Source organism: Erithacus rubecula (genome assembly GCF_903797595.1).
Source record: "Erithacus rubecula genome assembly, contig: SUPER_Z_unloc_4, whole genome shotgun sequence".
Classification (NCBI taxonomy): domain Eukaryota; kingdom Metazoa; phylum Chordata; class Aves; order Passeriformes; family Muscicapidae; genus Erithacus; species Erithacus rubecula.
The window spans coordinates 1,138,962-1,165,344 of NW_027635670.1; the positions used below are offsets into that span (position 1 = coordinate 1,138,962).

Here is a 26,383-nt window from a genome sequence, read left to right on the forward strand (position 1 = left end):
GCATATAAAAGCAGGTTCTGTGAGACTGCTAATCAGAAAAGATCACTGATGAAAAAAGGAGTTTCTTATATCTTATAATATTATTTGCCTGTTCAAGATACATGTTTTTCTTTGAATAATAAGAACAGAAAAATAGATTCCATCCAGGGTAGAAAAGTCTAGTCTATTGAACAACTTATTTTGGACTTAGATATTCCAAAGGGCACTGGGTTAAAAACTTTGTCCTTAAATTTGTGGTGCTGTCTAGAAGAAAAAACAAGTTTTTGCTTAGTTCTACCCAGAGAGAATTTTTTTCTGGATTGATCATTTATTCCACCTTCACATTTCTTGAAAAACACATGAAGGATTTTTTATCACCACAATCTTCCCTTATCTCTGTGATCTACGAAACAAACATTATTTACAATACTTCTAATATACTCTGTACATATTAAAATGTAACCTAAAGTAGCTTGTTTTTTAATGAATGCTTTCTAGCTCTGGTAATTATTTTCATCAACTTTCAATTTTCATCAATAAGAAGGTCTTGGTTTATTTTCAGAGCTAACAAGTCTGTCTTTACCTTCAGACCTGCCTTCAAGTATGTGAAGGAGTTCCCTTAGAATCTGGATACCTGCCTGCTGAGAGAAAGCAATTTTGCAGATGAGGAGGCCTTAAACTGCTCCCCAGTAAGAAATTCATAGAGTCTGCTGAGGCAGATTGTTCCAGCAGCATGTTCTTCATCGAGGTCTCAGCTCACTGAAAAGGCTGTTGCTTTTGGTCATAAAAATAAGTAGTGTCATTTTCTCTTTGCAATGAATTCTTTCATCCAATCATATTCCTGTATGCAAATATACCATGGCTGGTTCAGATAAAAAAGCACAAATAAAGCCAAGAGCTCAGTCAGGGCAAAAATCACTGTATTCCCTTTATACCTTTTTCACCTGTGTTTCAGGAACATCCTCAAACTTCTCAACTGAAAACATGAAGAAGCAAGGCTCGGATGGCAATCCTGCTCCAGTTATGCCAGCACTGCCAGAACCATTAAAAGACCTGAAAATTAAGTACACCAAGGTTAGTAGCACTGCTTTTCCTGATCTTGCTTATGCATTCCCTTCAGACAGTAGGATGTGCTCATTTTAACCTTATATGAACTATAGAAGTCATAGTAAATCAACGCTTAAAATGTCTGTTCTAGCTGAATTCTGATTTTACCCATATTAGCAAATATGTTCAGTGATCCTTTTTACCTGATTTAGAGCACCTTTATGTGCATGCATAATAGAATAGTTCCATATTTCACTTGGTGTGGGTGTTGTTTTTTCTTTGGAAACAAATTTTCATCAATGATAAGTTTACCAGAAAATATAAATGGAGCAAAGAAGGAAATGTTTCTACTATATTATTTTTCAGAACAGTGAATTAAAACAGCAAATTAAAATGTTAGCATATCACATTTTGTTATAATCAGATTCAAATAATTAAACCAGATAAGCTTACACAAAAAGGGATGTGTGAAAATGAAACTAATATAAAATTAATTCTGGTCACATATTTACATTAGAGAAAATGGATCTGGTTTTGAATTTGTTTCTCAGGTAAGTAGTTAAAAAATTAGATATAGTATACCAATCTAACTATGCTATAAGCTTCTTGAAATAGAAAATTATTTTCATATAGAGTTAGAAATGTACAGATAAAGAAGGTCTGAATCCAGACTTGTGTTTCCAGCTTTAAAAGACTCTCTGCTCATTTTATATCATAATATTGTATCATAATGCACAGATATCTGCCAGAATTTTGAAAAAAAAGTTTAGCCAGAAACTTTGTTCTCTGAAACAATCAGTTTTGAACTGATCAGAAAGGACTTCTTATCTTTGGTGATTCTTGGTTACTGTTCTTTTTATTTTTCTTAATACCATTGCAAGGGAAATAATTTTATTTTCTTGAACCACTGTTTAGTTTTTATCCTAAAGCATGTATTCATCTAAATTACTTATTTTTAATTCCATGCTATCCTTTCTATCTAATGGAAAAAACTTGAGCATGTTCCACTCCATGTCTTTCTTGAATAAATCACGCAGGGTCTTACTTTGTAAATATTTAACAGGAAAGATATGTGGTTCTGCCATGTGATAGCCTGCTACTGCTCTTCCTGTCTCAAAAAAAAAAAAAAAACCGAAAAAAACTTTACTCTCTGATTCTTTAGTTTTCCAAAGGAAAACAACTAATATGAGAAAAACCAACTGATTTATGAATATGCAAGACACAAATTCATACTAATATTTCCATCCTTTTAAAGTATTTAATTATTAAAGATCTATTCTGTTAGTACAAAAAAAAGAAACCACAGTACAGCCAGCATTGTTGAAAAGTCTGGTTTGTAGTGTTCAACCAAGGAGAGTATCACATAATAAATGGTTTTTTTTGCCTTGACAGTAGGTACCATTTCCTCAAAAGCTGCGTATAAATTCAAACTGTGTAGAAATGCAATGCACTTGTTTACAAAATCTAGCACGTCTGTGGAGACTTGATATTTGCAATGAACTCTCTTCAAATAGCACACAGGATTGTCTGAAAGCCCCAACAGCATACTGAGGGATATGGAGTTGGGAAAATAGAAATGTTGCTCCATATGCAACACTCATCCCACAATTAAGGCCTTTGCACTCTTGTGTTCTTTCTCATCCCATTCCTCTCCTGTCCCATACAAGTTAGGACATGGGATGTGGGTGAATAGCAACACTGGAATGATCAAGATGAGGGAAACACTAATTACTGCTGGTGTATTAACCTTTCTGTCTAAATCACCTAGAACCAGGTCCTTCATCTGGTAACCTCCAATTTATCTTTTTCTACCACTGCATAATACCAACAGTCATCACAAAAGGAACTGAAGAGAAATCTACAGGAGGTGTTCAAAGGACTCTCTTTACTTAACACTCCCTCTATTTTACTTTCTGTGATTGGGATCATTTGTGGCTCCTCACAGGGTTCACTTAACTAAATGATCTATAGATTGGTATGGCTCTATTTCAGAGTAAGCCTTTTACATATAGTATAATATTTAACCCTCTTAATGAAATTTGACTTTCAGACATCAAATCAAATATATTTTAAACACTGAAATTGGCTGAATTTTGAACGAGAAAGTAATCTTAAATTGTCTTTATATATGAACCTCCTTTAAAGATATTTCCATGAACCCAGTGAGTTTTAGTAGCTAGCTAAAAATGTGTTAGTAAATATTTTACTTAGTCAACACTGAGGAATTAGACAATGATTGCTTGACAAATGCTTTCTGTCATGATGCTTTCACATATACTAAACCCTGCAGTACTCCTTTAATCAGAGAAACTCAGATTAGTTAATTATTAGATTGTCAAATTACACAAGGGCGAGAAAAGAGCTGAACATTCTCTTGCTAAGCTACACGTGGCATATCAGGAAGTGTGGAAGGGTAAGGCACTATGAGTAAAGACAAAGTATACTGAACATTAAAATACTGCACCAGTGGTTTCAAAACCAAAAGTGAGACATAAAAGCTCAAAAGTGTAATTGGAATATCTGGAGAAAAATAATGAGCTAGAAAGGTACTATATGTACCTTTAGGCACTCACTCTCTAAGGTCAGGTCACTTTGTGGACACAGAGCCACTTAGTGAAAAATAAAAAAAAAATTACAAAATATTTAATAAAAGAGTATGTTCTCTGATTATTAGTCCATTGCAGCAGTAAAATGTTCCTGCATCAATAACTGCACATTGCAAAGGGGGAAGCGGGGGGTGGGTGGAGGTGGGGGGGAAGTTACACTAAATATTAGCCAAATATAAACTTATTGTAAGGAAAAACCTGAGGGAGAGAAAAGTAAGAGATTTCACAGCAGCATCTATATTGGCATATTTGTTAAAACTTAAATTTTCATTCTTTGGTAGTACCTTAAGAAAGGACACATATTTTGCTTTTATTGCTCCAAGAATAAAGTGAGATTCCATGCCATATTTTGAGACTTGTAAATTAGAATTTGTAGCACTTGAAATGAGCCTCCTCTTGGGCCACAATACTTTGAAGTTTAGATATATCTGTAAAATTTAATGCCATGTACATTTTTAGTGAGTTGTTGTACTCAGGAGTACCTGAATGGCTGTCACAGTTTATACAGGCAGGAGTGAGCAGGTGCATTGACTCAGCACTGTGCATCACCTCACAGGAGTGATGTTAAATTGCCTCTGCCCTGGTGTCTCCTCATTGTTCCTGGACTGTGAAAACATGCTGTTTGTGTAATTCCCTGCTTCATAGTCCACAAAAGAAAACTTAAGAGCAGTCAGATGAGGAAAGGTTCAAATCTGATGCTCACTTTTAGCTCTATGAAACTGGAAACTGGGCCCATTTGAAGAGCATCGTCAAGAAACAATTTGCTATAGCCATGGGCAGGTGGGAAGAGGCTTTGCTTTTTCTTATACTCTTAGATTGTAAGAGTTTCTAATATCTACACAGAAGATAATTTCGACCTTTATTGCCATGTTTAAAAAGCTATCCTTAATAGCTAAGTTAGGGAAGGTCCATATTTTAATTAGTTCCGTTACTTTTCTTGACTATATCTCTGTATAAATTATAACATTAATCAACATTAGTGAATTACATAAAAATTCCTCCCTAACAAAAAGTGAGTTTATAGAAAGACGATGAATATGGGATAAATCCAACAGCAGAAATTTTCTTTTTAAGCTGTAATATAAGTTACTTTGCAGAGACACTGAAGTCTGAAACCCGAAACAGACTGCACAATATTAATCCCACAAAAAAGACAATCCTTGTTCTAAGGAAGATTAAGCAAAAATTTGTGTTTCATAAGATGATGACACTTAATGTAAAGACCTAATTTTTTTTTCAACAGAGCAGTTGTGTTCTTTCCTCATGCAGCATAGACACAAATATGGCACTTCCCATCTAGCTATACTTCAAAATGAATTCACAATTCTTTCAAAATACTCCAGAAGTGAAGGGAAAGAAACCACCCTGCTGGCATAGGCAAAGTTCAGGTCTTGTGTTCAGGTCTTGTGTCTCCATTCCCTGCTCAGGTCATCTGAGTGGCAAAATCAACTGTGTGAACAAGAAATTTTGTAGTCTTGCACATAACTTCAATACCAAATGGAACAAAGAAATCGTTTCAACTGAAATCAATCATTTCAGAAATGTAAGATTTTATTTCCCTATGACATTGAGGAATAAAGGCATTAGAGGGTTTTTGACTGATGTTACCTGTGCTTTATTTACAATACTAAGCTCTTGCAGTGTACAGTCTCATCTACTGGAAATCTGTATTTTCAGTTCTACCGCAAAAAATCTGAACAGTCATTAACCTTTGGGTTGTTGAAATAAAATATAAAAAAACCCCAAAAAGCAATATTTCTAAATCTTTGCAAAATAAATCTTAAGCCCTAAACTTCGTAGGTCCTGTGCATTTATGTCAGTGGAGCTCTAACTCCCTGAAAAAACACTGTACCCACTGCAGGATCATCCCAGACATTGCTTTCCTCAGCAGGGCAAGGCTGTTGCTAGAGGCTGCTCTTAGCTGGTACTTCAGTGTTGCCTGGATTTAGAGATCCACATCCTGTTTGTGGCAGAAACTCCACAGCATTTTATGAGCATGGCTGCATGCACACTAATGAGTGCAGCTGCCTGAAATGTGTTAATACAGCTTACATGAGAGTTTTGACTTTTTTCATTTCTTGCCTTTCTCATCCCCATTTTGCAAGACTGCTATCTAGCTTATGGAAGACATCTGGATAGCTTGATTTATACAACTCTGATACAATATTGTATATATATTTAATATAATGAAGTTATGTTTTAAACAGGAATAGTATTAGAAACATTAATAAGAAATATATTCCAAACTAATATTATGGGTGATATTGATTGGTACAATAAATGTAGTATTTAAACAAGCACTTTAACTATTTCCAAAAATGGTATGTTTTTCTATTATTCTTTTCACAGACAGATATGAATTTGGCATACTGTAACATCATAGCAGTGTTATATTAATATTTACCTTTTACTTTGTCTCTGTCTTTGGCAATGGTTTTTTTACTATTAACCATTTAACTGCTGTCTTTGCCTTTTCACCACAATTGGAATTTTATGTGGATATTTTTGGAATTTGCCTCATCACCTATCAGAAATTTCCATGGCTTATATATTTATTTCACCTTTTGTTAAATCAGGAGTTTGCTGGTCAGTCCTGATGGTCAGAGGTGACAATGACACTGTATAAGTTGCCCACATAAAAAAAAAGAAGAAACATACAGAACAGTACTAACATAATACAGGAATATACTAACACATTGTTGCCATATCCATTTAGAGATATGTTTCATAAATTTTGATGGTTATATAATAAACTATTCACCAATTATTAACAACACAAATTATTAACTACTCAACCAGTCATAATACTATGCAGAAAATTATTCCCTAAAATCTGTTGCATTCTAATAACTCACATGGTTGTGGTGGAAGGATTTATTCCTCAAGTTTCTGTGACAAAAAGCAGTTAACCTGCAGTTCTGGTGTCTTGACATTGTCTTGTCCTGAGTCAACCATCACCTACTTTGCCTACACCAAAGCATTTTCTGGTTTTCTACTTCAAAGTTCCTGTTACTCTAACAGCAGCAGTAGGTTCTTTGTCCTAATGGAGGGTGCTAGCTGGTGTTACTGCTAGGCTCCAGTGACTAACTGTGGGTCAAAATGCCTTGACTCTAGAGAGAAGCACAATTGGAGCTCAAAATACCTGGTACAGTGAGTCAGAGCCTGACATGTCCTTACAGGTGAGCACAATCGAGATCCCACTCACATTCCTAGAATGCAATGACACTGGAAGGCAGTGAGAAGGGAAGGCAGCAGCCCACCAGCATCAGGAGGGTGGGCTCAAGGTAGGACAGCTTAGCACCCCTGTTTCAGCACTGACCTGGACCCAGAGGTTAAACAGGTAGAGAATGAGAGGTGCTGTTAACTTTGGACTGTATACCTTATCATGTCCACTTCAAGAAGCAACGTACAAAGCTCTTATTAGTAACTTATCCTCCTCTTTTCAACAGCTGTGCATTTTTCAGATCATTTCAATGAGCATTTTCTTTCTGTTACAAGGTTAACCCACAGTTAAAATAGAAAATAAACCACTTTGACCATTTTACCAACAGTGCCCCAGAGATGGCAGGCTCTAGAGCAGTACAGCTCTTGTGTACCCACAGGTGAGATCCAGGCTCTGTTTTGCATTTGTGAACAGACATAGGTACCTCAAATTTCACCCAGAGGTTCTTATGCATGTTTTAAGAGCCATCTGGGTGCAATTCTGTGCAATGTGCTCTAATATAATCCTACTTGAGCAGGGCTATTGGGTGCTATGACCCCACTGTGGTCCCTTCCAGGCTGTATCCTTTCCATGATTCTTTAACTCATTGAATTGACTATGACAAAAGCAGGGTTTTTTTCAGTCTCAGCTTCAATATCAATAAACCTTGGCATTGGTTTTGTATGTTTGGGGGGTTTGGTTTGGTTTGGTGTGGTTTGGTTTGGTTTGGTTTGGTTTGGTTTGGTTTTGGTTGGGCTTTCCTCTTTTTGGCAGGAGAGAATGAAGAGAAATCAAAGCAAAGAAAAATACAACAGTGATATCTTAATCCAAAATAATTATTTCATCCAAGGGCTGGGTTTACTTCTGTCTGGCTGTGTAACAGAGAGGTCCTTCATTGTTACCAACCCTGTGACCATGGAAAACTCAGGTGATTTCCCATAGGTAATTTAGGGCTCTACCTACCTTGTACTTCAGAGGCAGGAAGGACCCCTTTACAGAAAATTTTTATGACATGAAACAAACTACAAAAGCAATGTAGAGAAAAGTTTGCCTCTCCAAAGGAAGTCAGTTTTAAAAAATTGATCCTGGATAAGTGTGTATGTGATTATTCATCTCTTCAGAATAATGTAGTAACAGCTATCCAGTTTTATTTCAGACATCTATGAACCTGGCAGCTCTCAGCTATGAATGACTAAAGCATATAACAGACAACAGCTACATATATGTTCCTAATATTTTTGGACTCTTTCTTCCCCTGCAGATATTTATAAACAATGAATGGCATGATTCAATCAGTGGTAAAAAATTTGCAGTCTTTAACCCAGCAACTGAAGAGAAAATCTGTGAGGTTGAAGAAGGTGACAAGGTAAGGTTTTCTTTTTTGCCCTTAACTGCAACTTTTATTTCAGTGCACCTTAAAAGCAGGAAGGCAAGAAGTCATTGGTAAATGTAATGTAATGTAATGTAAAACATCACCTCAGATGGACCTACTTCATCCTGCATACCTTCTTTCCCAAACCCTTTTTTAATAAGCTGTGATATTTTTTGGTAAAGAGATGTTGAAACACTGCTTTACCATAGGTTTATATGCAAAAATTTCTGAATAAATTTTTTTTGCTGATTTGTTTGACTAATATTATTGATTCTTTTTCGTATCTGTGATCATTGACATCTAAAAATTTAGTTGGGATTTTTTTTTTTTCTGTTATGTTTTGTGCATTACAAAGTAATATAATCTTGTTCATTACACATTTATACAAGGCTTTTCCTTATAGAAAATATAAAAAGGACAAATATTTATCATTTCCCACAAATTTTGTGAAGATGATCACTACCATGATTATCTTTAGCTATATGTAATTTCAGTACTGCCCCCTTCAAATATTTTGCTTTGTGAAAAACATACTGGAACATAGTCCTAAAAATTATCTTGAAGCTGAAGGTAGCCTATCAAATAGACACTAATTCCTCCAAAACTGACCTGCTTAAAGTGTGTTGAATCAATGAAGCAGATTACTAAAAGAATTGTTGAAAACTGTGAAGAAACATTTTTTTTCTATTTATGAGGTTCTGTTGCAGAAAATTTCAGATAGATGACATGTAATCAAAAGATATAATGAAAACCTAAGCCCTAATCTCTGTATTTTTATTATGTGTTTTTCTTTCAAACAGTATTTGCTTAGTGATGCTATATAGTTTGAATGTAAGGAAGGAGGTAGTTTTTAAAAATAGGATAAGCAATATGTCTAACAGCATTAAAAGTGCTGACTAAGGAAAGCATTTTTTAATATACTCTTGGAAAGTAAATACAAGAATTGAAGGATGCATTTCCAATTCACAAGATGACTGTAACTGGAAATAAAGATGGTTTTATAATTACTGGTTTGGTTCTTGCACATATGTATTTAATTTTCTACATTTCTACTTTAAAGCCAATCTTGTATCCCAAAGTAAAAAAAAAGTTTTTTTACACTTCTCACAAAATGATATATTCATTTTAGTCAAGAAATACACATCTCTAGAATGTATAACAAGCATTTTTTAAGCTTAGCATCAAAATGTTATCTAGTAGAACTAATGTAAAACTTCTAAGTTTGCCTGTGATATTAGTTCACAAAAAATTATTGCCAATATAATAAGCATGTGCTTTTTCAGAATTTTTTTAATTTACTGTACAGAAGTTCACACTGAAATAAAATTCTCTTTTGAGAAATTCACTCAGAATTATCTTCTCATTAACTCTTACTCTGCTCTGTAAACTCATCATGACTCTCCCAGTAATCTTTGCCTCTAATGTTGTCTAGCACTTGAGCAATAGTGACCACGAATTACTAAGAAAGTCATCATGGAGACAGATTTTTAACCTTTTCTTAGAAAAAAATGGCTGTTATTATTTCACTTCATCTGAAGTGAAATAATGTTTTAAAATTTAAAAACCTGAAGTTTTTCAAAGGTTTTTCTTTTCTTTACTACCAGCTATCTATAAATGGTGCTGGGACACTGATAATTTATTATCCCCAAATTAAAATACTCATAATGTGCAACTGTTCAGCTTCCATTCAAAATTTTTGCAGCTTTCTTTCCTTACAAGCTCTCTAACAACTCATTAAATAAAGAGATAATACTATTCAAAGCACAGGTTTGCTTTCTCTTCAATAATTTTGCAAACTAATACGTAATGACAACTGCTATTAACTAAATAGCCTGGTAAATTGTGCAGATCTAGTAAATTACACAGTCATTATGAACCTAATATGCAAGAGGCTAGACTTCAGATAATGAGCCAAGAGATTTTAGGAATTTAATTTGTGCATACAATAGAGTTGACAAAGGGCTGTCCACTTCCTTGCAGTGGTATTTTACAAAACAAGAGGAGATTACAAAGAACAGACATATATGTGGGTGGGAACTGTTTTCTTCCAGTTTGATGGCTCTTTCAAGCTACATTCCTAATCCTTAAGGCCCCTTGTAATAATAAAGCAGCTCACCAAATTGTCAGTGTATGTAAACTAAATGTACTTCTGTAATAAATCTAACTGGCTCAGAAAGGAGTCTTTATATTGATAGTGTAAATTGATGTAATGAAATTAAATTTCATACAGTTGAAGAAAAATTTTTTTTGAACTTGTTGTTTTTACTATATTACTCTATATTATTTTTATTGGTTTTAATTACTTCTGTACTTCTAGAAGAAACACCAGACAAAGTAGCTTTAGTTTCTATTGTTCATATTCATATGACAATTTTACCCCTTCTCCTTTTCCAGTTAAGGCCAAGCTGATAGTCAGCTGATAGTCTGATAGTCACTGATAGTCTGATAATTACTGATAGTGATGAGGTGTTTGACAATATGCTGACAGATTCTGAAGAAAAACAATTCTTAATTTAGTAGATTTCAGCTACTTGGAGTAGGTGACTGACCACTATTGCTCTATGACTATGCTATTCGCATTCTTGCTTCCTAATTTTTCCCAAATTTCGTGGAAAAATTTTGGAAATGCTGTGGCCTTATGCCTCACCAGTCTGTGCTGGGCTTTTCAAGCCACTAACCAGCCCCACTCACAGCTTCTTAAAATTAGATCATGGCTACCAATATCAGTTAAAGATTCAAGATCTGATTCATGTTTTAAACAATTGACTGTAGTGTTGACTTGATTGAATTTGCTGACTTAGTCAACCTTGATAATGATTTCTCTGGAAGAGATATTGGTAAACAGCAACACAAATAATGTTTGGAAGATATCCTTCAAATGTTACATGCAAATTTCTCTGAAAAATGTGGCATATAATTTCTCTTTTTTCCTAAAATTTCTTCTTTTCTCATAAAAATACTACAATAAACCTCTTTCTTATCTCACTGCTTTTGTTGGTAAATTTTACAAGAATTTTGAAATACAGAAAAATTCTGAGTACCAAAAGCCTTTCTTTAAGAAACTGTAATTTCTTTTTCTTAAATCCTGGAACACCCTTTGCTTGGAATAGTTTCATTATAGATTTTTCTTCTATAGTGAAAAGCAAATGATAAATAGAAAAATATGCAATAAAGAACATTAATGGACTGACAAATTAGCTGGTATATGCAAAGACAGTGCTTAGACTTCAAAATATTTAGGCTTCCATTTTAAACCTGGTTTCTTTTAAAAGTAATTTTATATATAAATATTTCAATTTATTGATTTGTCTTCCTTAATAATAAATTTGTCTTCATTTTATGAAGCATCCTAAGGAACAGGCTTTTCTAGCCTGGTTTTCATTGCACTGTGAGATACTTTCACATGATGGATAATTAACCATTTACCTTACAGACTCAGGTATCTTTTTGTAAATGAAAGACATAAAATTGTATCATCAATGAAAGTGCTTGGTTCAGAGAAAGGGCTTAAGAATATGAATTTTAAAAACAGAGTTCATTAATAAATTTTTATTTTGGAAACTTTGAGAACTCGCCTGTTTCTCATAGAATTTTGCATTGCTGAAATAGCAGCAGAAGCATTGGAAAGAAAATAACCCATGTGTTTACCATTACTGATGCTAATTTTGATTAGATCGGAGTTGTTTCTCTTATTTAAAATTTGTGTTAAACTTGCGCTAAACTTCACACATTTAACAGCGAAAAAAGGCTTGTGGCAGGACCAGCTACTGCTGGTGTAAGTGTTTTTGTTTTTCCCACAGGCAGATGTGGACGAGGCAGTCAAAGCAGCCAGAAAGGCTTTTGAGCTGGGCTCAACCTGGCGCACGATGGACGCCTCGGAGCGAGGAAGGCTCTTGAATAAACTGGCTGACTTAGTCGAAAGAGACCGCCTGATCCTGGCTGTGAGTATGAGCAAAAGGACAAGGGGGAAGCCCTGACTTTACAGAAACATGTCAGCAAGTTTAATGCCTACTTTTTGGAAAGCTAGGCTGTCTCAACACTCAGTTTTCTTCTCTGTAACAAATGGACTTCACTAAGCTGGCTTTAACTCTGCTCTATTGACACCCTACATCCACCGAGTTCTTGAGTGTTTGAATAGCTTTAAAGTGATCCTTAAACTACCTGCAGCCACAGTAATGTGAACCACTGATTCTCAAAGGCACATTAACACTGATCACATGGTTGATACTTGTCTAAACCAAAGTCTGAATCAAGGCTTAACGCAAATTAAAGCCTGAATCAGGGCCTAAACTCAAAGCCTGGCTCCAGGTTTATAGATGATATATGTCAGAACTGTTAAAGGTTTCTGATTTTATGACTCTATATTTTCAACCCCTGGTCCTTCATTAACTCCAGTTTACAACTAGTAATGAATGATAAAGCTCAACCAGAACTGGAGGCAGCAATTGATTATTTAAAAAAAAACAATAACATGAGCACTGGGGAATTAAGTCCTCTCTTTACAAACAACTGTTTGTAAAATAGCCAACTGTGTATTGGCTATTTTACCACTCTTAACAGAAGACACATAATTTGTAATGCTCTTGCTTACAGATTGTGAGGCAAGAAATAACATCTAAAATAAAAATATACCACCAATTTGATAAAGGCTGCTATCGTCTCCTCCTTATTTTAAACTCCACATATGATGTTATTATTAAGGTGATTTCTCTACTATTTCAAGCACATTCTGGAATTAAAATTTAGGTGGGATAATTGCTTGTGCTGAAGATGAATCCTGGTTTACTGCAAACAGCAAAAAAATTTAGAGAAGGAGGAGGACCCAACATTCAGAATCATCACTCAGAATGATCTAGTTATAGCTTGAGGTATTTAGCCATTAGTCACAAAAGACACTGTAAATAAGCTCATAAAATTTAAACCTTCAGATATCTAAAATCTGCAAAGCATCCGTTGCCCATTATATGTCCTTATGACTGTAGTAGAGTTTCTCAGGAGAAACCTTGTGTGGGTGGAACTTATGTCCTTTAAAATGCTAGATTTGAGTTGAAAGAAACAAAATTTTAAGAGAGTTGTATTCTAAATGTATCAGTATGCCCTCTTGTCCCTTAAATAATTGGATTAGCTGGCATTTCTTTCTATATTGTACAGTCTAAGGCATTAAAAATGCAAAGAGGATTAAGATACAAGCTTTTTTCCACAGGGAAGATGAAACATTGAATTAGGGTTTTTTTTATATTTTTTGTTTTCATAATATGAAAAAATTGCTTTTCCCTGGGGCCCCTCCCAAGTCCCTATTTTACTGACTTTATTTATGTTTCCTGCAACTTAGTCACCTTACTAACTACTTCCGTTTTCAGAAAAGGTATGTATGAGTAAAGTGCTCTCCAGACTTTGATGAAGAAAGATTTTCTCCACTCACCATTTATCCTACCTTTAAAACTAGTACTATAGAGTGACACATCCTCCTGAACACTAGAGATCAAATTAAATGTCCAAAGCTTATTGCAAAATTATTTTCCTGTGTTCATGCACTTGACCAGGATGAAAATTATTTCATTTCAGCTCTTTATTTGTTGCTAAGATGTTCCAGAGGCTCAGCAGACCTACAGATAGGCAATTGAAAGAGTAAGTCAAAGCAAGGTACTGAAAGAGCCCCTGAAAACTGTGTTGCTTAGGATTCAGTCTCATGATACTGAAAGCAAGTTTGAGGTCAGGGAAGAAAATTCTCCCATGTAAAAAGAGAACAAAAACAATGCCACATATATTGCCTGGAATGCCAATGGCATATCTCATTTAATCTGTTCCTTGTTGCTAAGAGCCATCAAGCATTGCTGTCTTCACTGTTTGTTCTGTTCTCTTCCCAAGTATGGTATCTAAAATGTGTCCAGTTCATTAAAAATGTGGGCTTCAAAGGGGAGTTGGTGATGAAAAACTGTTCTTGGAGGATCAGTCTGTTTATCCAACCTGAAATGCTAAAGAATGCCAATCTTAAAATTATAGTTTAGATATTAAAACTGTAGTTTGGGCTCTTCCAGCTGAATATTGTAATGGGATTGTTCATAAAGCTGAAGATCCTCAATCTTTCTGCTTTGGACAGCTTTAGAAAAATATTCTTGAATGTCAAAAATATGTTGACACTATTAAGAACTCCTCATGATCTTTATTTCCCAATAGCCAGGGCACAGAAATTAATCCAAACCACATTCCTTAGACCTGGCTAAAAAGCAACCCTATTTAGAGACTCTTCTGCATAAGCATTCATTTTTCACAATGAATTTCTCTCACTTAAGAGTTCTAGATAGCTCAGGTCTTTCCTTTGCACATCAAACACTCAAGGTGTATTTAGGGTATTTTTTATAAGACTTGAGTCGTTTAAACTGACTGATTTGAGGAAATCCACTCATTTTATTTGCATTAGTTATTTGCATTGTCTCCTCCCTGGTCTCTTGATTTATGCTTGCAGAATATTTAATATAAAGTAGGACTGTGTAACTTATTTAAATGGGAGAGATGTTTTTTGAGCAAATCTTATCATTACAAATCCATAGTGATCATGCTATCTACATAGTTCAATGCAAATAAACCATCATGAAAATTTTTCACTTATAGATTGCTAAATTCAGTTTTTCAAAACTGTTTTTTTCAGAGGGGAGTTAATCTAAATGTTTTAAAGCTGAAATCCTCAAAATGAACTACCAAAAGCTAAATTACAAACCGCAAGCGAAATAACCATGATGAATATTTGATACTAAGTTTTTAGTTGGTGTTGTCTGCAGACAATGGAAACCATTGATGGTGGGAAGCTCTTTTCCACGGCCTATCTAATGGATTTGGGTGCCTGTATCAAAACTTTGCGCTACTGTGCAGGCTGGGCTGATAAAATCCACGGACGCACTGTTCCAATGGGTGAGTAGTTCCAAGATAAAACCACGGAACTGAGGCCAGCACAAGCTGTAAATAGCTGACTTTTATCTAAAAGTTGTGCAACACAGAAAATACCTCAAATGGAAACTATTTTGGAAAGTTTTGAAGATAGGTTATAAAAGATTTGTCATAGTTCTCAGTTAAACATTTAGTGTAGGTCTTCACATTTATTTCTTGTTCTGTGCACTACTAACAAATATTGTTTATGGACCAAAAAAATTTAGCCTGTATGTGCATCTAAGAAATGTGGTAGGCTACTTTTGCATGGCAATGTACAGTTTATACAAGACTAAAGCAGTGAGACCTGGGTGTCTACATATTTAAGCAAAGATTAGTACAAAGCAGTAATATTTACTTCAGTGACTGGATAATGTAATAGGAAAAGTACTAAGAGATAGGAATGAGGAAACAGCATTTGCTAAAATTTCATTCCATTCCCTTTCCCATTAAACAGCTCTATGAAAACATTGTCTTTCTAGCTACCTTCTCTCAGAAAGACAAAGAAAAGAATGGTAATAAAGAAGGAATTAGGAAAAGGTAATAAAGAAGGAATTAAGGAAAAGGTAATAAAGAAGGAATTAAGGAAAACTAGAGTGATAAATACTTCCAACTCTCTTGCCTCATGTAGACTTCTATGCTAGGTTTAATGGAACACATATTTATTTGAATCAAAGAGAATTTTATATTTAATGGATTTGATTTAAGCTAAGATTTAATATTAAAAAATGTCTCATACGTACCTAGGATTTAAAAGAGAAGTTTTTGAAAGAAAAAAAAAAAAAAGGTGATAAAAGAAAAAATAAATGAGGAATGCTTATTGGTGTGCTGTGCATACCATATTGAGAAGCAGGGTTGTCACAGCAAAAAGACAGTCAGACTGGAAAAATCAAACCTTGGAGCTATGAAGAAAGTAGACATTGAATCCAGATGTACTTTATGGCTTTTTGCATAGTTAAGATTTTGAAAATATCATTTTTAAGTAAAATTGTATCCAGATAAGTTTGGTACCCTACTTTATCATCTTTCTGATTTAACTGTTTCTCACAAATGCTTTGTCTAAATGCCTAACTTATTTCTTTTTCCCACAGATGGAAACTTTCTTACATTTACAAGACATGAGCCTATTGGAGTGTGTGGCCAAATTATTCCTGTAAGTTGGAAACATTTATGTAAACACAATTGTTCCTTGTTACAAATGGAAATGCTTTTGAGATTTTGCTTATGCAAGTGCATTTGTGAAACGTTACTAACCAGAAATTTTCAGGTCCTGAAAGATGGAGACTATCCTGAGTGCTGTAATTCTGATTCATCAGTTTGTGATATGTCACCTTGGTCCAACCTTGTCCCTCTCCTCCCTGTATATGGAAAGAAAGTAAATCTCAAAATTTGACTTATTAAATAATTTGGAAAATGGAATTGTGCTTTGTTGAAACTGAAAGAAATAGAAACAAACATGTAGGAGAGTGTAATATTTGCAATCTGTAATGTTTACACCTATACACATATAAAAAATTAGCTCTTTAAGACCTAGAGTATCTGTTCTCATCTGTACAGCATTCAGATCTGTGCAGCTTTATCTTTGTTTACTTGTATTCATCACGATGGTGGTACAAGTTGCAACACAAGGAATGTGTCCAATAAAGCTCCTGTTTAGCACATCCAAACTCCCAGTTTTGAACTCACTCTTTTTAACTAAAGTTTCAAAATGCTTAGCTGAGTCTGGTCATTTAAAACACTTGAGGAGCTCAAGTTCTAAATTTATTTGTAAAGTTTATGTAGTTTTGGTGGGTGTCTGTGGAAACAGTTATATGCACTAAGCTCTCCTAATCCACCCACTCCTTTGCACAGGTAGTTATGAGCAACCTCACCTGACCTGCTTGGCAGCTCAATAGATTATGAAAAAGTCATCTATAAGGTCTGCTCAGACATGTGGGTCCTGCTCATGTTCCTGACATCCTTAAGCTAATGTTGAAAATGTGCTATCTTTATACCACTTAACTGATTTGGAGCACATTTCTTGAATATGTTTGTATCCAGTCTCTAGGAGAGCTTGGGTTTAGATCCTCTTCAAGATCAAGCACAAGGCATTTCAAATAAAACACTCAATCAAGATATGCCAAAGAGCTAGAAACACTAGATGTGGCCATTTAAAACATAATTATCTCCAGGAAGTACAAGCAGTAGTTAGTACAAACAATGGATTCCCTTATAAAATGTTAAATATTTCTGAGTATATCTTTCATTTCCCTCTATTGAAATAGGAACCAGCAGACTGCAGGTTTCTACATAAACCAAACCTGTGAGGAACTACGTGTCTGTTACAAACCCTTTTGACAGCTCACCCTCTCCACTTCCTTTCACTTACACAGTTCCACTCTGAAAATGAATCTGCACAAAACTCTGTAATCCATTACTTTATATTATATATGTTCCCATTATTTTCAAGACTGAGGTGTCCAAAAGGAGACAAGGAGAGAAAAAAAGAAGTGTTGCATGTATATTCCTCCTAGTCTTTCTGACATAATAGGTAGCTCTTCACTGCTTTTTTCCCCATTTCAAAAAGGTGTTGAGCTGACGCTCATGGCCTCAATGCTACCCAAACTATTGTAAATATTCTCAAAGGGGAAAAGCTGTTTTCCCCGTGATGTTGTCTCTCATATGGCAGAACACTGGATACAAAGCATTCAGCTGCTTTTCAGTCTGCCTGAACTGCCCACAGCAGCTGCCAGTGAAACCTCCAGGGGAAAGGGCAGCATTATGTGTTATTACCTTGTCTCCCTTAGAAAACTGAATTGATGATGGACATGACCATTTAAGATAGCAAAACTCCCAATTGCGCCACTAATCCAACAACTGCCTGTAACACATTGTTAAAGGAGTACACTCATTGTCTCTTGAGCTTGTAACTAAAACCTTGGATCCCCTGGACTTATATATACACAAAAATCCCCAGTCTTTGTATTACCTGGCTTGCCAATTCTTTTTTCAAAATATCTTCATTCTGAAAGGAGTTCAACAAAAAGTTCAACCACCCAGTTGAAAATTTGAGCTATTGTAATAGAAAAAGCTGTGGTATTTTGGTGATGTATTAGAAATAGGATACACTTTCTCATCTGTCTTTCAGTGGAACTTCCCATTGGTTATGTTCATCTGGAAGATTGCCCCTGCCCTTTGTTGTGGAAACACAGTGGTTGTCAAACCAGCAGAACAAACTCCTCTCAGTGCCCTTTACATGGGATCCTTAATTAAAGAGGTAAGTAAGTCACTTATTTGCCCCTCTCAGGAATGTAAGAGTATACTGCAGCTGAAATGCCACAGAGGTAATGTAAGACAGGCTCATTGCATGCCTAGCCTTGCACTTTGGGACTTACTTTGCTGTAAACTAGTGAAGCCAAACCAGGGCAAAAGCATGCATATATTTCATCCTAGTACACACACACAAAACCCCCAAACAACAGTTTAGTAAACTCCATTCTTTAGCAAATATATTTGCATTGCAAAAGTACAGTACCTTTCAAAGGCAAACAAGGAGTCAAGTGCAGAGTACTTAGAGTGGGTGGCAATGACTTTATTGGCATAGTTATCACAGAAAAGAACCTGCTTGCACAGCTTTTTTTTTCTTTTTTTTTAACTGAACAAAGTTTTCATCCACCTAAGTTTATTATTAACAGGGAGCTGTAAAATCAAGATGGTGACTGCTGCCAAACTTGTGAATTCTCTTCCCTCAGCAACTGTGAGAAGACACTTTGTGCTCCTGAAAGTGATAGTTTTTTCAGAAAGTTCGTGCCTCCAAAGCTTACTGTTGTTCCCAGTCCAGCAAACAAAGAGAACAGTAAAACAGTTTAGCTTTCTTCCCAGTAAAATCAACGAATACAATTTAAATGTTTCAAAGGTTGGCACAGATGTCAATAATCACCAGTGCAGTAACCTTTCAGAGTTTAAATGGAAATGACTTGGCACATTTTATAATTCTGCTTTAAAAAAGTGATTCAGCAGAACATACTGACTGGTTGTGTGTTAATATTACACAGAAACTAAATTATTATCAGAATGGAGCTAAGTCCTGCTGTTATTGCAACACATAGTAAATGCTATTAGATAATAACGTGGAGGAGGAATAGCTTTAAAAAATATCAGATAAATCTTTCCCATTAATTTTTAACAATAAGTGTCTGAAAGTGTATTTCTCTGAAAAAAGTGACTTTACAGGGAAAGTAACTCAATTCTGTTGTGATCTAATTAAATATCTATCCTAATATTCTGATTTCTTGAAAGTCAGAAGTGGGAATGTGGTAAGTATCCGAAATATCAAAAAAAAAAATTGGAGCTCAAATCCCTGACAGTGATAATTTCACCACCTACTTTATATTTGTGAAAATATCTGAAGGCCAAATTTAACATTCTAGTTCCCAAATGTCCACTTTTTAAAAAAGAAAAATAAATGTTGTCACTCCTAAAACAAACGTGGAATTAAATGCTCAAAGTAAGAGTTCTCTATTCTCTACACAAGTTAAGTAAGAAACACAATGCTAAGCAAATGGAAAGAACCTCATTGTCTCATCAATTTCAGGGTAAAGATTTATCTGGAAAATTAAATAAGCATAGCAAGCATTCACAGGCTGTATGTGATAATGAAACTGTAAGGAATAAAAGTTACTTGAACAAGAGTAACTTCCTGGTATGCAAAATGCAGGACATGAGTTTTAGGTGCTCCAACTCACTACCTGAAATTCACAGTTTTTCAAAAAATATGGAGCTTCTGCATGCAATTCTATCATCCTGTTTAGTGCTACAAAGAGACTAATTGAAGTGATAATTTATCTATTTGATATTTTAATTCTATTTTTGCTTCACAAGTGTCATTGAGATTGTGCAGCTGCTCCATAAACCAACAAAATTTCAGCTACTCTTTGCATGTCATTGGAGTTTGCCTGACAAGCTGCTGGAAGAAAATAGCTTATTTGGCTGTGTATGGACCATATCTAATATAAGATTTATGGGAAACAATGCTTTTGTTTTGAACCATAGGAAAAACCTTATTTGCATAAAAATGTGCAAGATACTGTGCATATCTCAGCTTTCTTTTTCATGCTTGGTAGCTGATTTGCAGCTTTTTTTCTGCAAACTCTCAAGTTGCCCACTGTACTTTAAACCTGCATCCAGATTTCCATCATTTTTCTGAACAGAATTTCAGTAGCAGATCATGAAATTTCATCTAATTCATCTAATCACTAAATTTCATCTAGCATGGATATTAATGTGCAGAAGTCAGCAAGAACATATGTTGATTGAAACAGTTTTAAGCAGATATGAAAGTAAGCAATATTTCTTTGTACACCTGAATGAGAAAATTTCCAAAAAAAATTCTTCAGAAATGGCACTAACAAAGAATTAAAACAGCATGTTTTTTGAGAAAATAAACCTAAGGTAGTTCAATAACCTAAAAGACAGGTGAAAGAAAGAGTGTAAATCATGTAAGAATGAAGTTTTTTGGGACTCTAGGGCTGAGAATAAATATATGACTAAAAAAAAAGGTGCTGGAGAACTGAAAAGTGAAATAAGACCATGTGACACATATTCTTCTAGTTATTATCCTTCCCCAAATTTACAGGATTCTTTCTTTCAATTTAGGCAGGATTTCCACCTGGAGTAGTGAATATTGTGCCAGGTTTTGGACCCACGGCTGGAGCAGCAATTTCTCACCACATGGATATAGATAAAGTAGCTTTCACAGGCTCTACAGAGGTACTGTAATGAATGCAAGAAAATATAAGCAGGAAATGTGCCCCTCTGATTCCCAGCAATGATTTAATGTCTAACTCATTCTGTGTAATTGTTTTAACTTTCTTCTTTCTTATGGCTGCTGGTTTGTTAAACAAAGTCTGTTTAATGATTTGTTGGTTATTACTAACTTTAAACATATTTAAACAATGTTTGTATTGCTGGAAAAGCCCTTCAAACAAAGGCAGTCCATGAGATACAGTGGGCTCTAGTACACCAAAGGTATTTTGAGTCTTACTTCTTGAAACCAAAAATTTTTCATAATATTGTTTACTTTTTTTTTTTTTTTTTTTTTTTTTTTTTTTTTTTTGTAAGAAGTTCTGTTATCTTAAAGTTTAATAACAATGGTATGACAGGAAGGTACTGAGGAAATCTCATCCTTTGGTCTGCACACTTTTAGGTGAGATGAGAGATTTTGGGTATTTCAGTAATACTTAGTACCATCTAGATGGTTTTAGAAGAGTGTTTGAATATGCATCTCTTTAAAAGGAAGGTCACTGTTAATTTTCTTCACTCTGAAGAACTGTGAGTGCTATAATTGAAGATTTCTCATTGCAAGCTATATGTAGGATTAGGGGTTAGCTATATCCTTGATACAGTTCATTATATTGTCTGTCTACATGCATGCTAAATGGAAAAGCTGCCATATGGTCTCTTAACTTCTTGGATGTAGACTCCAAAGATAAATATCATTGCCTCATGTCAGGGATCAGTACACACTGAGTGCAAGAGCTATGTTTACTCTCAGAAACCTTCAGCTCTACAATAATGGGAAATGAAAACAGTACTAAACCCTGACATCTGAGAAATATTCCACAGATGTTCCCAATAGACAGTGACAACTACAGCTCCCAGTGCCCAGTAACCCTCCAAAGGCAGATGGACCAGAGGGTGTATTCTTGAGTTTGGTGACTGTTCTCTTCCAGCAGTGCAATTTAGCAGTGGGAAGTGATGGCAGGAAGGCTGACAGAGGGAGGAAGCTGCAGACTGATGGTTGCTAGACGCAGGCAGTTGGAGACCAAACCCACAAGGGCTACAAGCAGATTTTTCCTTACATCTTTTCCAGGGCAATTCATAGTAATTAGTTCCTTTAATCATGTCATCAGTAGAAAAGAAGCAGGGTAGGGGTACTAGCTTACAGCCTCCATTTCCTCCTCTTCATTCATCTAAGAGGGAAACTGAAACAAGGAAGAGTATCCATGCAACCAGTGTGGACTGTCTCATAAATTTTATGCATTAAAGAGCCTTCCTGCATTAGGTTAGAGATACATGGAAGTAGAGGGGTCATAACCAAAAAACTATCATGTGCCTTTGGTAGGTAACACTACAGGGGAGACTCTTCTAGAAGAGTTTTCCAATTCATAGGGTGAAAGACCCCTGCACCCTGACTCTTTTCAGATTTGTTGTGGGTTTTTTTTACTTATTTTTCAATTTATTACTAGGATAGGAGAAATCTCTTAACAGATTTTTACTTTTGAGGAATCATAAAAGTATTATACAGGTCATGACAAACTTTTTGACATGAAGCTGTCCTCTCCCTATCTTTTAGGTTGGCAAACTGATTAAAGAAGCAGCAGGGAAGAGCAATCTGAAGAGAGTTACCTTGGAACTTGGAGGAAAAAGTCCTAACATTATATTTGCAGATGCAGACTGTTAGTAGCAATTTTATTGTATGAACTACTACTATTGCAACTCCAATGTCCTTTTTTCCTTTCTTTATCAGTAAATTACTTGAATCTTCTCAAAAAGGAAGTAATTTTTAACGTATTCTGGTCATGCCATAATTTTAAGTTAGATTGCCACCAAAACTGATGGCTCCTGAATAGATATGGACCTCTGACAACCTGTTCACTCTTAATCTAATTAATGATCATCCTAATGAAATATGAATGCAGGATGATAAGCAGATAGAAGGATCTTAAACAGGTTCATTAACTTTCTGTCTGAATACTTTTCTTGGTACTCCTGACAGGCTAAATAATTTTAAATCTGTATTTTCTATAGAATATCTGAATCCATGTTCAGCTAGGTGCACTATGATCCTCTTGAGGATGGTAGTTTGGACATAAGTATGGTTTTAAGGGACTATAAAAATAAAAAGTGCTAGAAAGGGAAATTAGATGGGTGACAAGGGTTAGTAAAGAATTTATGATGTGACAATCAGGTTTATGTTCTGACAAACTCTGCATTTTATTGCAGTGGACGCTGCTGTGGAATTTGCCCATATTGGTCTGTTCTATCACCAGGGGCAATGTTGTATAGCAGGATCTAGGATTTTTGTGGAAGAGCCTATTTATGATGAGTTTGTTCGCCGGAGCATTGAAAGAGCAAAGAAGTATACTCTTGGGGATCCTTTGAAGCCTGGTGTACAGCAAGGCCCTCAAGTGAGTAAAATTACATATTTCCAGCATGACTCTGTAATGGCATCACAATTTAATGTCCTAAATCTACTGTTGCCGTAGTTTCAAGGCTAAGTACAGTTTTGTGGAGGTTAATCTGCAGTACAAGGAGGAGGAAATCAGAGTGATTGTTTTTTATGGCAATATCATAGGCCCAAGGTCTCTTTCTTTTCTAGTTCTTTTTATTATTGAAGGGGAACACTTACAAAAAATGAAATGCTTTGAAAAAGCTCAAATGCAAGATCTATAAAAGTGCAAGATAGTGCCACCATAAGTGACTAGCTTGAAGAAATAAGAGTTTCAATATCTTTTCCCCTTTTTCAAGGCACTAGACTTTTATTATGCTGCTCTCAGTTTTAGAATACTACACAATTAAAATGCAAGAAGTCTTTTTTTCCCTCCTTTTGTTAACAGATTATACCAACAGATTTCCCATCAAATGAATGCTAAAATGCAGCATTAAAAAGCATTTCTGTGACAATGCTGTGAACTCAATAGATCACTTCAGAGCACTGTTACTATAGTTCTCATCTAGTCTTATTCACACATCAGCTTATACTCAGGATATGGAATAAAATCACAGCAAAAAAGTGCTGTAGTAGAGACAGAAAAAATAGGAGACAAAACCACTTCCATGCATTAGATAGAGTAACATAATCTTTACTGGTTATCAGTATAATTTTGAGTAATAAAAAGACACCCAGTATATTAGAAAAAATGCACTCCAAGCCACACAAGATTTGGGAAATTTAAAAATATATTTTGATATCCTGAATACATTTTGATACAAGATAATAAATTAAACTGAATAAATTTAAAAGTCCAAGGGCAGGGAGATTCAAAAAATTAAACTCCAAAAGAAATTTGCCTGGTGTACAGATAAAATAAATAACAGATAAAATAAAATTAACAGAAATCCCCTTTCATATTGTTGCGGCTTTACTAAGTTTGAATTTCATGCTAACACTTCAAATGAGAGATGTAAATAAACTCCTACTGAAAAATTAAGGAAGTTAAACATGTGGAAAAATAATAATGAAAATGTTTAAATGAGCATTAAGACTCTTTTCTCCTCCAGTCTCATGATTTTTCTTTTTTGACTTATTTTTCTCCCTAGCAACCTTAAGCCGAAGTTTAATGATTTTACAGATTATAGAATTTACTCCTTTTAGAACTGGTATGATCCCATCTAATGGAAAATTGTAATCATGGGGTGTAGCCACATTTTATAATGGTAATTATGTTAAATATCCCTCTTTGTCTTCAGATTCATTTTATGCTATGAGTAATTCTATCTAGGGGAAAAAAAGAAAAAAAAGATGGCCTGTAGCAGATCTATTCAGAGATGGCCTGTAGCAGGTCTATTCACTGTGGTCTATTGCCACAAAGAAAAAAACATATTTTTGTCCAGCTCACAGAGACCTAGGAGACCAACTGTTACCAGTGTGTGTTGTTTTCATTCCTGAAATATATTTTCATTTAGATTGATAAGGAGCAGTATAAAAAAATCCTGGAGCTAATTGAGAGTGGGAAAAAAGAAGGAGCCAAACTGGAATGTGGAGGAGGTCCATGGGGAGACAAGGGTTACTTCATCCAGCCCACAGTTTTTTCTAATGTTACGGATGACATGCGCATCGCCAAAGAAGAGGTAAATAAATTTTCAGCAGTCTCTTCTCTCACTCGAAGTTGACTGTCTAAATGTCTGTCTAAAATATCCATTTAGAAAGCACAGTGACTATATGAACATTCTCTCATTAAACCTGTTGTTCCATCCTGGTGGTGTTTAAAGTGCTTTTGTTTTTTTCTGGTGTTTTCATTTCACCAGATTGCTTAAGGTGGAGAGAGGAGTATGAGGCTGCTCTGCCAACAAAAGCTCCCACAGTAGATAAATGCTGAGGTTTGGATGGTTTGCATTGCTCCATACTGTCCATATCTCACATATCAAAGTCACAGTGACCTGTAACAGAGATGCAAACCTTGGAGATACAACATGTGAACATTTTTCACTGCCTAAGGAGCCACTTGGTGCTTGTATGCTCCAGGCAGCTACTTTGCAATATGAGAAACTAGTTGGATTGTGCTTCCAGAGACAATTTGTTGGTGGCATTTTGTTTTGCCTCTATGGGGTTATTTAATTTAGATCAGTTTGCAGATGTGTCTACACATCATTGAAGAATCTGCTACTGTTCAACCAAGATGACAATGCTAGGCCACCAATGATTGTCTGAAGGAACCAGAGACATTTGGGAGTGCTGAGCTGCCATCTCATCTAGCTCCCCACATAAAGACTCAAAGTCAAGTCATGACCTCTTCACTGTGTTTTCTTAATGTTTATCTCAATTAATAACTGCTGCAATTGGGCTGCAATTGGCGTCCACTACTTCATACTAGGAAGATGATGCTGTCTGCTAAACATACTATATCCAGCAAGACTCAACAGTCTGAGTTAAAACGAATACCACAGCATTTAGAATTAATTGTGACAGGCCAAGAGTGGTAAAACATGATAGAGCTGTATGAGACAGAATTCAGATTGTTCCTATCATACTATGGAAACAAGTAGAAAACAACACAGAGTTACGATTTTTTCACAGTTCTATTAGTTACACTTTGGTCAGCAGTACAAGAACTGGCCCTCATTATTTTAAGTGTAATGAACAAAGCAGCTATGGATAACCAAGACTGTTTAAAGAATGTCTGACTTTTGAAGCTCACAACTTGAACACTGGGGGAATGTTCAGTGGTTTTCTGATCTATGAAAATTACTCCTTACAACTGTAGCTGGAAGCCAGCATTAAAGTCAAGTAGAAGATTCACAGTCTATGGAAATAGAATTAGTTAGATACTGTAACGTTCCCCCAGTCGACACAGTCTTGGTGTTCTGTGATATGTATGTATGGGCACCTCTGTCTGAGAGCACTGAAAAATGGCAGCAGGAAAGCCAAAGCTGAGGGACAATTCTCTTACCTGACACCCATGTGGAAAGCAGAATTAGTTGTTTCACTTGGAGTACATTCTCAGTTGCACATTTACCCACAGGGATAAAAGTCCAATAGTAAATTTAGGTGAG

At 35.4% G+C, this 26,383-nt stretch overlaps 1 protein-coding gene across 1 annotated transcript in view; it reads left to right on the forward strand.

Annotated features, from left to right (window-relative positions):
- Positions 1–867: 867 nt before the first annotated feature.
- ALDH1A1 (aldehyde dehydrogenase 1 family member A1) overlaps positions 868–26,383 on the forward strand; it is a 30,209-nt gene continuing 4,693 nt past the window's right edge. The window contains exons 1-10 of the mRNA XM_079331474.1: positions 868–1,053; positions 8,096–8,200; positions 12,007–12,147; positions 14,986–15,115; positions 16,222–16,283; positions 18,258–18,386; positions 20,765–20,878; positions 22,464–22,566; positions 23,114–23,298; positions 24,797–24,961. Coding sequence (XP_079187600.1) covers positions 964–1,053; positions 8,096–8,200; positions 12,007–12,147; positions 14,986–15,115; positions 16,222–16,283; positions 18,258–18,386; positions 20,765–20,878; positions 22,464–22,566; positions 23,114–23,298; positions 24,797–24,961 — 1,224 coding nt within the window. The 5' untranslated portion in view covers positions 868–963. The remainder of the gene's footprint in view (positions 1,054–8,095; positions 8,201–12,006; positions 12,148–14,985; positions 15,116–16,221; positions 16,284–18,257; positions 18,387–20,764; positions 20,879–22,463; positions 22,567–23,113; positions 23,299–24,796; positions 24,962–26,383) is intronic.